Below are 13,018 nucleotides of genomic sequence, written 5' to 3'. Positions count from 1 at the left end.
ATGTACATTTTGTATACAAAACGAAACTAGTCTTAGTTCTGATCATACCATCTATTAAAGCTTAACACAGTCAGCAGAATAATTAATTCCGCCAACTTCAGAACGTTTCATTTTAGGACACCATACTATAGCCGACATTGACTAACATCTGCTGAATTATAATTAGGTAGCAGTAAGATCATGCCTAGGTTTCATAATAAAATCTTTGCATGAGAATTTCCTTTAGTCCAGACACTATTTAATCCAAACCCTCTCAAACTGAAACATTTTAAATTTACTTTTAGGCAGGAGCTTGGTTGATAAAAACAAACAAAATAACGGGATAGTCCAGTATATGCAGAAAATCAACTTGTATTAGCTATTTGATAAGGTTTCGAAAGTATTTTGCTTTCTAAAAGGAGTTGATTTTGAGTATAAAATACAAAATTACTAAACAAATATATTGCAAATTTCGATATGCTGTACACGTACCTCTTATTAGCGGCATTAGAATCAAATATATAGGAAGATCTGAAAAAAAATAGTTATTAGAAGTACTCAAAACCAGAACTATCTAAATAGGAAGCCAAATCTCTGTAGTAAGTTTTGATTAATAATAGTTATTGTCCTTGAGGTAGTTTACATGGCGTATTTAATATAGTTTATTCAAGTATATGTATATTTATCGATGTTTTAATTGGCAATACAAAGGCATGAAGAGCTTCTGATTGGAAATACGGCTAAAATTTGCTTACTAGACCTTACTAGACTAGAAACCCACCACCATCAAGATAAAGGGATATCAACAATTCTTTTCGGAAACAGCATAAAAACAAGTTCTTAGGATAGATATATACGTAAACAAGATTAAAACAAAATGTTAACCATTACTGACCATATTCACAAGTACCAAAAATATTATGTGTTCATAACTGATGGGTCATGTATCGAATCACAGAATGGATTTCATATTGGTCGATCATTTCTATGTAATGACTGCATACATTTAAAATAAGTGATTTTAAATTGAAAAAAGTAATCAAGGAAACCAAGGTTCTAGCGGAAATAAAAAATGTAATCCAGGAACAAACACCAGACAAGGAAAACACACACACACACACACACACACACACACACACACACACACAAGAACAAAAAAACCCCCCCAAAAATCCCAAAAGACCAAAATAACCAAAAGTTAGGCAATCCTATTCCAAACGCTTCTCTTTATATTTTAAATACCGTGCAACATTTCGATGTAATAAATGAGGAGAAAACATTGTTAAACAATGATTAGAATGAAGAAGGAAATCCCGAACGCGCTTATCTTGAATAACTTGTATCTTATTCAGAATAAAGAGAGACATGTACACTTAGTGTTTACAGTGCTTTTCTACTGACAAAGTATAAATTTATCATAAATGTCATTCATTTGTCATTGTATGGAGTAATCAGCACAATGACTCGCAGCATCTTGAAGTATTTCACCATTTGGCTTTATTTCACAAACCTTTGATTTTGATATAGGAAGAAAGGGCGTTAAAGGTTATCACTTATGGAATAATAATAGAATTCTTTATTTGACAAATTGATGGATATGCCCTGTTTCCTTCCTTTAGAAATAAGGCATGCATTAAATGATGTTAAGGACACACATAGTCAAAGTCTAAGTAATCTTGTTATCTTTTTATATAAGTCTTTAATAAATTTACTTTTTGAAGAATTTGATAATGAAAAGTTATGTAATATATTTTGGCTTGTTTAATGTTATGTCTGAAGTGTACAAATTAACGTCATTAATATCACATTCAATTCGAATTTATAACTTTGTAAAAACTATTGTGAGGTTTTTAAAATGCGTTTTATATATTTTTAAGGAATGTTGGCTAGTGGTATACACGCAAGAAAAAAAAGTATTTGACCTTCTGTCGTATTGTGTTCCTTGAAATATTTTGCCTGAATAATAGCATTTAAAAAGGGTACATGCTTTTACATGTAACAAAACTTTGTCGCACAGTTTTTAAACGGAAAGTGTAACTAATATCGCAAATATAATATATCTATTATTGAGTAAAATAAACAATTATTATATCATTTTATTTTGTAATTCTGATTCTTAGAAAAATGGTAATTTTGAATATTACAACAAAAGTAAAATATTTTTGGGGACTAATATATAGAGAAATTGAGTTTTCATAGAATATGTTAAACAAATGATAGAAATTGATGCCTCCATTTCTTAGATCAGAATTTTTTGTATTTGTTTTTGAAAACTTTTTGCATACAATTTTTTTTTGATTTTGATGTTTATTGTGTACTTCAGTTTAATGCTGCTGATGAAAGGTTACCCCTTTAACCCGAGCAACTCGGCGGGTATTTCTAGAAAGGCAGAAGATTCTTACCCTACCGGTGCACCTGCTTATTTGCTTTTGTTACTTTGTATGTATGATTTAAGTTATTTTATGTTCTTTGTTGTGTATGTCTGTTTTCCATGTGTGATCTTTATCCCTGAATTACATTCTTTTGATTTCCGCTATAACCTTGGTTCCCTTGGTTACTCTTTAAACACATGTAAAGCATGTCTTTATTGCATTTATAGTACGGTATAAAATGTTCTTCTTTTTACTGTTTGGTTTCTTCTTTTCTCTTTCAAAATTCAAAAACTAATTGACTTACTACGAAAACCTGCTGAGTCATCAGATTTGTTGACCGTTTTTTGAAGTGCTTTCCAGTAAAAAGATGTACATATCTATTCTGACACTTCTGTAATTTAAATAAAAAGACGAAGTGTAGATAAATTCTGTTGAGGACGGGTTCCTCCTTAATTAACTTTTATACATGGTATGACCATAAGTTTTCTATTGTGTAGGTCTGTTTCATACTTCAACAGTTCTTCGTTGTCTATAATGAAGGAGTAATCAAGGGAACCAAGGTTATAGCGGTAATCAAAAGAATGTAATCCAGGGACAAAGACCAGACATGGAAAACAGACATATACAGCGAAGAACATAAAGTAACTTACAAAGGAGATTTAATTTTCAAAATATTCCTTGCTTCTAGAAAGAAGATCTTCTACCATAATGATGTGGTTGCATTTTTTGTTTGATTGATTTCTGAGGTTTTGTATTGTCTGAAAGAAGGAGCAGCCGTTCAATAGGTTAAAATTCATAGTATTATGGGGATGGATAATGGCGACATGAGAAGAAGTGGAAAGAGGTTGGAGTATTTAGAGCATTTGGAATATTTCTATGGGAAATAATACGATGGGAATGTCGATGGTATATGTGAAATTAGTGCTTTCGACCATTCATATGCAGAATGTCATAAGAGCAACACATGTACATGCGCCGCATATTTAATAGTTAACAACAAAAAAGTAAACAAAAATGAAATAAAAAGTTTTATACAATGCATATTATATAAAAATCTTTTGTAAGAGATTACTTTGTCCAAAAGTTTAACCCGAGTTTGACACGACGTATCCGATGAGAGAAACGCACTGTCTTTGACCTTTTGTCTGAACTTGATTTTAATGATGAAGTACTACATGTTGATGCATCTGATAAGCTGCTTGTTTCGCTGTGACCACATGCAATATTTTTCGATAGTTCATTCTTTTCCTGAAGGCGTAGCCTCATTGTATCAACACCACAATTTGAACATTCTTGTATATTTAAGATATTTTCGTCCTCACAAAACAGTTTTGATGTAGATTGGTATTCGTAAGGGTGTCGCTCCGATGTTTGATAAAAGTTTTGACGCTTTAAACACTCATCACATTTAATACAATTGCAGTTATTGTTTGTACTTGAACCCTCTAATTGTTTGCCACTACTGGCTTTGTCATTGTCCTTAAAGCTCTTCTGGGAAAATTTATGTTCCATTTGGTTAGCAGCACCATTCGTTGAAAGCACTACGTAAAACAAACTTCCATCCGGAAGCACAAACGGCAACCAGTTTCTGCTGTTTTCTATCATATTGCTGTAAAATATAGAGAACTATATATAAAGATATATCAGACATTGAAGGAAATTATTTTCGACACTTTCTTCAGAGCCGTTCAATATCATGTGTGTTAAGTTTGTCATTTTTTCTGTTCATATTCCAATACAAACAAATACGCGTGCATACGCTGAATATGCACAAAACAAATATTAACATGCGGTGTTTCGTCCGACTTTCCAATGGAGAGTTTAAGTAATAAATGGAAATGTCATTCAGAGACGTAAAGGGTATTGAATTTAAAAAAAAAAAAAAAATCACTTAGACAATTACCTTTGAGTTAGAATACTACGAACATCATCGAATTCTCTAGACGAATTTCTCTTACAACATTTAGTTATAGAAGATTTCAATCCGAACATACTTCTTCTCTGATACACCTCAATCATATCTAGACAATTTTGTTGCATAAGAATTGTCATTCTTTTCTAAGTCTGAAAAAAGAATAAAATAATTATAAAATTAGTTATTGACCTTCTATTTCTGTGAAATATAGGAAACACAATGTTAAGAGATTTAAAGAATAAGATCCAAATATACTATATAGATTTTTGTAGATGATATTAAAACTCCAGAAAGCTGTACTGTTCCTACTGATTATACTGTATTAGTTATGATAAAACAATGTATAAAATTGTTGTTACGACGAGTCACTAACCACAAAAGCAGGGATATTCTACTTATATATCGTACTAAGGATAATTAAAACTTGCTAGACTAAGCAGGTATTGCATGAGAGACATCATTCAATTGTCTTCAATTAATCACAGACTTGATGAATTTAACCTCTTAAATTTGTTCCAGATGAACCTGTGCCTATTCTTAAAGTTTGACAAAATATTTTTTTTATCATAAGAACGTTTTTTGGTAGTATTTGTTATTACAAACTTCAAAAGAACCAACGGATTTCCATATTAGACCCACACTGCGTCTCAAACGAAAGGAATGAAATTCGATCTATACAGATTGGTTTGTTAGCAGTTTGACCTAATGACCATTAGAGACTAACGTACCGATTACCCGTTTAGTATCAATTGAAACAGTCACTTAAAGTGTTTTAAATAAGATTGTAAATTCTCACGTACAATATTGTAATCGAGTGACGGAAACAGTTTCCCTTATGTGGCGAAATCGGTTGGTACCATGAATCTTAAAGAATTATTGTCCATGTTGTAAATGTATATGATTCGTTTTCATAAGGAGTTAAATTTCATAATTTGATTGAAACATTGTGATAGTAAAAATGTATCACAGGAAATACTGCATACACGTATACGAATTGTTCAAATTGATTCGGATTGTTGCAAAATGTTGATTTCTTTAGTTTTGTATAATTTAAGGTAAGAACAATACGGGCATGTTGATAATTTCAATTTTTTTGAGCTGTGCTTTGTTGACATTTTAATTTGTTGATAACTAAGTGTCATGCATTACTTGAACAGAAGACATCTGGCAGCAGAGATGTCGATGTAAAACATACAGGCTATAAGCTGAATGAGGTCAAATATTTAGCATGGTAAAAAAAAGAATTTTCTTGAACAATTGCTTATTTAGAGAAAACAATGTTTGAAATTGAATAAACACTAAATATACTAAACTTGCTTTACAAAATTCTACAATTTTATATTTTTTGAAAGCAACGATGAACAAGTTATTATGGTCGCTTAATATGCGTTGATATTTTAGCTTAAATGACCTTTCTTTTAAAACGAATACTATTACAAAGTAAATAAGCAATTATTACTATATATGTATAAAGTTGTTCTCTTCACCTTTTTATTTACTTAAAATATAAGGCAGAATGCAGTAACCTAGTTCGAAAATATATTTTAAATGGTAAAACTGTCTAATATAAATCACACACGACGTCTATCGAAGTGTCATGTAAATCTACTATTAGAGCTATCATAGACTTACCTCCTTTGATGAAAACTCTCAGTTGGTATTTAAATAAGTAATTTGCAGCTATCAAATATATACCTCTCTCAGTCATGCCTGATCGACAATTTTCCTTTTATAAAACATCAAGCATTACAAATTAAAATGACTATTGACAGTATTCATTCATAAAATCTGATTCCCCCTTTATGTTATGATATATTCATATTTTGTTTACATAGGAGACGTTGAAGTCAAATACCCTGATAAGATGATTAATGTGTCGGTTTTTAATATTCTCTTGTTCATTTGTAATCTAACTTTATGCGATGAGATACAGTAGAAATAACTACTAAACCAAGAGCACTGTTCCCAGTGTAAAGGCCTTGTTCAACAATTGCTTAACAATTAAAAGTTAGTATTGGCACAAAACCGAAGCGCCAATAATGGAACAACTCATATCACATGGTCTGAACGTGGAAGAGTTATCAAAGGAACCAAGCTTATAGCGGTAATCAAAAGAATGCAATCCAGGGACCAGACATGGAAAACAGACATACACAACAAAGAACATAAAGTAAATGAAATCATACATACAAATTAACAAAAGTAAATGAGAAACTCGGACGCCGCTAAAACCTGGAACATGGACCTGGTGCACCGGTAGAGTAAGCGTCCTCTGCATTTCTAGAAGCACCCACCGAGTTGCTCATAAAAATTTAAGTCCAGTGTAGACGAAAGAGGAAAGGAAAACTATGACACGTTGAACAAATCAGTTTTCATGACGCAGATGGATACACCGTAACGATCCACGAGTTCATGATGACGGCCATAAAACTTTTATAGTGGAACAGGAAACAGGAAACAGAGACAATCTACATAATGTAACAAACAACATAAAATACAATAATATATACAATAATATATACAAATTGTTGATCAGGAAAACATTCCATATCAAATAAAGAATGTGGCTTTGTAACACAGAAAAGATAACGTATAAAAGATGGATTCATGGAAATAATCAGCAGTTCATGTTATTTTTTATCACTTCGTTATATTTTTTATATTTTTTAATGCAAGATTTTTTTTCTGATTCAACTATGGTTTAATGAAATCAGAAAAAAATAATATGAATTGTTCTGACCTAATAAATCTAATAAAACGTGAGATGATAGATAACTCCGTGGTAATGAAATCACCTTTTGTGCATTACTATATTACTACCAACGAACAAGTTTATTAGTTACGTTTACATTCCTTTTTTGAAAAAAAAATGTTAACGATGACATATTTCCCTATTCACAACGAATGTTCATTATGATAATTAGCGCCATTAGTAACGATGTTCTATGTAATTAACACTAACAAAACTCAGTTGGTTCACTATGATATATAAATATAATTTTTTTTTCAAAAAGTAACATATGAACATCAAATATTTTTGTTACATATTGCATGCGCATGTTTAATAATTCAACGAAACCCGGACAATGATACTGTATTTAATCTGTTCATAAAATTACTAATAAATTGATAAAATATAGTACAGTCATTCCCGTCTCTTCCACCAGCTATCTGATGCATGTACTAGCTCTAAATATAATAAAGCATAGATTTTCTTACAAAAAACAAAATCATCGTAAAATAATGAAAAATATAAATGCAAGTAAAATGCATATGAAACGGTTATTTTTTATATCACAATAACTAGAAAAACCGTGAGGACAGCTGATAAACAGAAACCCCGTCTTTTTCCCCACAGACGCCATATACTGCAGTCAAAATAGAAAAGTCTACAAATTCGCTGTAGTCTGAATTGAGCGTCTACGATATGGCATACTTATATAAATATTGCGTCAATAGTAACTAAGAAAGGTATTTGCAGAGAAGCTACTTAGATAAAGCTGTTGTCAGAATATTAATTGGAATGTTATGTATCTGTAGAGAAAGCTGTAACGAAAGAAGTCAGAAGGTGGGAAGTAGAAATATGGGACTGAAAAAAACTGACTACGAGTATAAAATTGTGCTTAAAGGTCTCTTCAGGTACTTTAAGGTTTGTTATTTTAAAATGCCGTGTTTATAACGTTATCGCAAAAATCAAAACCGTTCATAAAAAAAAAACCGAATAAGGATAATGTGCATTGGTTAGCAAAACGAATTGTTGATTGATATTAATTGAAGTTAAATACTTTACACATCAACACATTTACAAAAGCAAAACTGGCTTTTCCTTATCTATTAAAAGATATGTAATTTCACGGTTATCATTTTGTATAATTAAGGTTTCAATGAACTTGTGAACATAACATTTATAAAACATAGGAGTGCATTGTTTTGTACTGCTTGAACAATATTTTTTGAGATGGCAAGTATGTGGGTACTTAACTCGAATACAAAATATTTGTCGTATGCCTTTCTTTAAAACACTACAGTTTCCTAAAATACTTTTTTGAATAATCATCATAACCGACTAAATAATCATTTCAACATCAACAACAGTAGTTCATAGTGTATCATAACAGGTATTAATTTACTAAACATAAGTGAAGGTGGTAAAAGTTAGTCTAGAAATGTTAGTTTCACCGATTTCTTGCATTCCTTTTCGCAGAAAACAGGGTTCACTATCCCTTGTGAGGTGAGCCTATTTGATAGCATTCTTTCATTCATTTCCTCAATGAGATAGGTTAATGAGGCGTGGTTCTAAATAGATATTGACTATTAATCAAAATAACAATCACTGAAAGGAAAGAAATATCGAAATATGGTCTACGTGTTCTTGAAATGTGGACCAACAAAACATTTTGGCTTTGACACTTTAATGTTGAAGATGCCATAACTTCCGACACTTTGAAAACCAGTTAATGTTTTTTTAAATACTAAAAAAAATCGGTCATAAAGCTCAGTTTTGTTTGTTCAATCGTTTTTACTTGCTGTATTTGACTCCAGGTCTAGGAAAAGCTGATGCAATTTTATATTTCAATGAATTGAGGGTACCATTAGTAAGTGAAATGAAAAAAAAAACAACATTAAGTTAAATCAAATCTATGGTACAAATTTTTGTACCCGGGGCATTTAACCATATATCAAATTGAATATTTTGACAAGGAAGTAAGTAGTGGTTTAATAAAGAATCGGAATTCCAATACAACATTATTTGTGACGACAAATTTCATTGGATAACATCGTAATTTTCAGGTTATCACTTCTACGATTGACGACCGGAGTTTCTTCACGAATGCACAGACGTTATTTATTGTAGATTCAAATTTTTAATTTTCACAGATCCATTAGTTTGTTTTGTCAGATATCAGATAAATGTATTGTATTTGATAATGTTTTTGTCAATCTTAATTTGACGGTAGCACAACTTTTTACTGAGTCCGTTAATGCGTTACCAATTAAATCTATTTGTGAGCGCGTGAGCGCGTAAACAACGACAAATCTTTAATTTATACACATTTATTACAATAAATTAATCATGCACTCCTCCAAAACCAGTAAACAAATGTTTTAGTCTTTAAACATTTTCACTGAGATTATGTTTTTTTTAAGATAAATGTTTTTAATTTTAAAGTGTTTCCAGCAGTATAGATCGCACCAGTACTGTGATACGGATTCGAATAACATACTAAAATTATGTTGACATCCCTCTTTATCTACACTGCACGACAAGTCATTACATTCCTTCAATTTAATTTATCAGATTTGATAGGTTGCATATATTTTCCTTTATTAAGGGCTGTATTAGTTTTTATCACCTAGACGATCTTAATATGTTTAAACGTCACAATAACCCCTTTACTAAACGTTTCATTAGATTAGCATTGATATGATGGCATGATGTTAAGTTTATCTTCGAATACATCATTGTATCATTATGATGATGGTTATATATAAAGATTTCTCTCATGTACCGTGTCTTTTGTTGACATATGATGTTTAATTTTTCCGACGCAGTCGGTATAGTTTCGTTTTTTACCCTTTGACCTTAAGGACGCCCTTTTATGAAAATGCAAGTTACCTGATCGCAATTCTGTTTCCCGATTGAAAAAATAGTGATGACTTAGTGGCGTTCAAAAAACGGTATCGAAAATTTGAAATTGCGTTCGAAAAAAGTGTATCGAAAATCTGAAATTGCGTGCTCTGTGCTTGAAAGAAATGTCTAAACTCAGAAGTAAAATTTTACTGTGTCGGCTACTTTTAAAAAAAAATATTCTCACCATTATGAAAAAAAAAGAAACTATGTTTGTAGAAACAACGACACTCTTTATCATCTATCTATATAACAATAAATTAAAAAAAAAAACGCCCAACTGTACCGATACCTTAAACGGTTCTACAACTACCCCGAGTAATATTATCGATAACTAAACTATATAATTGACCTGGGCCAAATAAACACATCTTTGATTGAGGTATCGTCTTAAACGTTGAAGGCGGCATACTTATAATGGATATGGTGTATCCATCTGCACCATAAAAATGATTTGTTCAACGTGTCATAGTTTTCCTTTCCTCTTTCGTCTATCCTTGACTTGACTTTTTATGAGCAACTCGGCGGGTGTTTCTAGAAAAGCAGAGGACGCTTACCTTACCGGTGCACCAGGTCCCTGCTCCAAGTTTTTAGTGGAGTCCGAGTTTCTCATTTGCTTTTGTTACTTTGTATGTATTATTTTAGTTACTTATGTTCTTTGTTGTGACTGTCTGTTTTCCATGTCTGGTCTTTGTCCCTGGATTACATTCTTTTGATTTCCGCTGGATTCTTGATTCCCTTGATTACTTTTATACAATAGTTGCTAATTAATCTATTATTAAACTATCTATAACTCCAGTTCAACTTTAAAAGTTAAATACACCTTCAGTGGTATGCAATATTGCAATATTATATTTTTTAAAACTAGAATAACTAGACAATCATGAACTAGAAGTAAAACTTAAAGCAGCTTTAGTCCAGAGTATTCATGCTTACATGATATGCTTTTTAATAATACAAAGGAAGAAAAATGCAATTCAGAATGTTTATAAAACACTTACGCAAACCTATAACTGCATTCTGATTTACAAAGTATTACTTTGCTAGCTTCTAGGTTCTCCTTTATCGCATGAAACTTCCCATTACAAATCCTCGAAAGTACTGACCTAATTTGCCTAAATAGTTTGGGTTAGGTTCTGAGAGTGGCAGAGGTGTAAAACTTTGAAATAGCAAGTATTGCCTCTGCGAAGAAGATTGCTTCTTTATTACCATTTCGAGATGTTTGATTCCATTATAGAATTCGTTTTGAGCATTGTTATTATTTATCGTTTTTGTATAATATATTTCTTGTGTTCCAAGTCATTATCAATTCGTTCCTGTGAGTTGAATGCTACCTTATCACCGTAGAAACTCTTTTTTAAAACAAAATGTAAGAATATGTCCTGTCGTCTTTTTAATGTAAAGGTTTACATGGAGTTATAAAATATATATATACGATAAAATATATATATATATATTCACAGTGGCAGACTATATAGTAGATCTGGTCAAGTGAAAGAACAGTATTGGTCAGGTAGGTTTCCATAAGTTTTATTATTCAATAATATTAGATTTAGTATTTTTTTTTATTTCATACGGACCAAAAACGTAAGGTAAAGGGCACTCAGAGACAAACATATTTCCCCATAATTTGACCATCTTAAAAGACCCAGGTCGAATAAGAAGCTATACGAAAAAAAAGCGATGACTTCTTAGTTGAAATGTTCAAGCTATAGTTTGTCTTTGGCAACCTTCAAAACCTTCAAAAGTGTTACTTTCGACATCATCAATCCGTTAATAAATGCGATGAAAACAAGTTTGCACAAAGACGGTTCGAATGACTTCAACATGACAGTATGAATTTTTGTTAAGCCAGGATGCATGTATAAATTTTAACAGCGACATTAATTAACCATCATCCCTCACCCCACCCACCCCCCCCCCAAAAAAAAAACCCCACAAAGAAAACAAGAAAAAAAAAGAAGAACAAAAAAAAAAAAAAAAAAAAAAAGAAAACAAAAACAAATTTGAGGTCACCGTTCATTCAGTTGTTTTGGTAACTACGCGAACTTGTACCTTGCTCGCGGTTTTTAGTAGAGTCCGAGCTGTTCATTTACTTTTGTTTCGTTGTGCGTTTAGATTGGTTGTTTCATGTTCTTTGTTGTGTATGTCTGTTTTTGTATTCTTTATCATGATCTTGTACCCCTTTTAAAAGGTAAAAAATGAATGAATCGTTATCTTGAACCAAATCATATTTTTTTCTAAGCACTGAATGTACCATTTGACATTTATATGTATACATTAAAATAGTTACAGAACATATAAAAGATTCTCCCAAGGTTATTTCTTTTGGTATGAAGGTAACATTAACATCCTTTATAGTTTTGCGTTACAATACAAAATTTGAGTGCTAAAATGCAATTAACAAGAGTAAATGTAAATTTTACCAAAAAAAAAAATCTTATCATTAAATGCCCATTTCTGAAATGTAATTAATCTGCGGAATATTGATAGAAAAAATAATTCTTTTAATTATTAAATATTATTAATCTATTTTCATTAAGGCTTTATTTTGAATTCGAGAGTACCAAGTGCGTACCTATTTATATAGGTTGGCGAGGTATTGTGAAAAACAGATCGAACCAAGGCTAACCTCACCTAGTTATTATGAAATATGAGTGTCCTTTGTAAATGAGAAATATGGGTTGATAGATTTCCAAAATATTCGTACCCTTGTCGTTTTTCTGTTTGTTATGTCAGGAGATAGTAAAATGAAAGTTGTTGGTTAAGATGATATCACATTCTTTGAATTCGTGAGATAAAGAAGGAGCAAACATAACAAAGAAAAGAGCTCATTAAAATCTTTAAGTAAGACAATTACGTTCATAAGTTCATGCATAAAGTATAAAGTCAAAATGAAAGCTCCATATTCAGAGATGTAAATACATTGAAAGCGCGAATGTTGGTAAACATTTAATTTGCCGTAAAGCAAAGTAAAGAAAGTTCATATTAAATAATGGTATAAACACCTATTGTTTAAATAGTGGCAAGTAATTCAACTTTTAGAAAGGACAAAATAAATATTATTTTTTACATTTCAAAAGTGTAAGCCTAGCATACTTACCCTTCCGGAGCAACTGATGT

At 31.3% G+C, this 13,018-nt stretch overlaps 1 protein-coding gene across 1 annotated transcript; it reads right to left on the bottom strand.

The window, feature by feature from the left end:
* Nucleotides 1-3,320: 3,320 nt before the first annotated feature.
* LOC148605154 (uncharacterized) lies at nt 3,321-6,039 on the bottom strand. Its single transcript, XM_088550737.1, has 3 exons — nt 5,899-6,039; nt 4,255-4,415; nt 3,321-3,960 (listed from the first exon to the last, which is right to left on the bottom strand). Exons 2-3 carry the CDS (start codon nt 4,401-4,403, stop codon nt 3,420-3,422), a joined length of 690 nt encoding a protein of 229 aa, XP_088406863.1. The 5' UTR covers nt 4,404-4,415; nt 5,899-6,039; the 3' UTR covers nt 3,321-3,419.
* Between the last annotated feature and the right edge of the window lie 6,979 nt (nt 6,040-13,018).

This window comes from Perna viridis, chromosome 10 (assembly GCF_037379345.1).
Source record: "Perna viridis isolate PV_CMFRI_1.1 ecotype Kerala chromosome 10, ASM3737934v1, whole genome shotgun sequence".
NCBI lineage: Eukaryota > Metazoa > Mollusca > Bivalvia > Mytilida > Mytilidae > Perna > Perna viridis.
The sequence above is the reverse complement of the archived record's forward strand: the minus strand, read 5'-3'. Positions and strand labels throughout refer to the sequence as shown.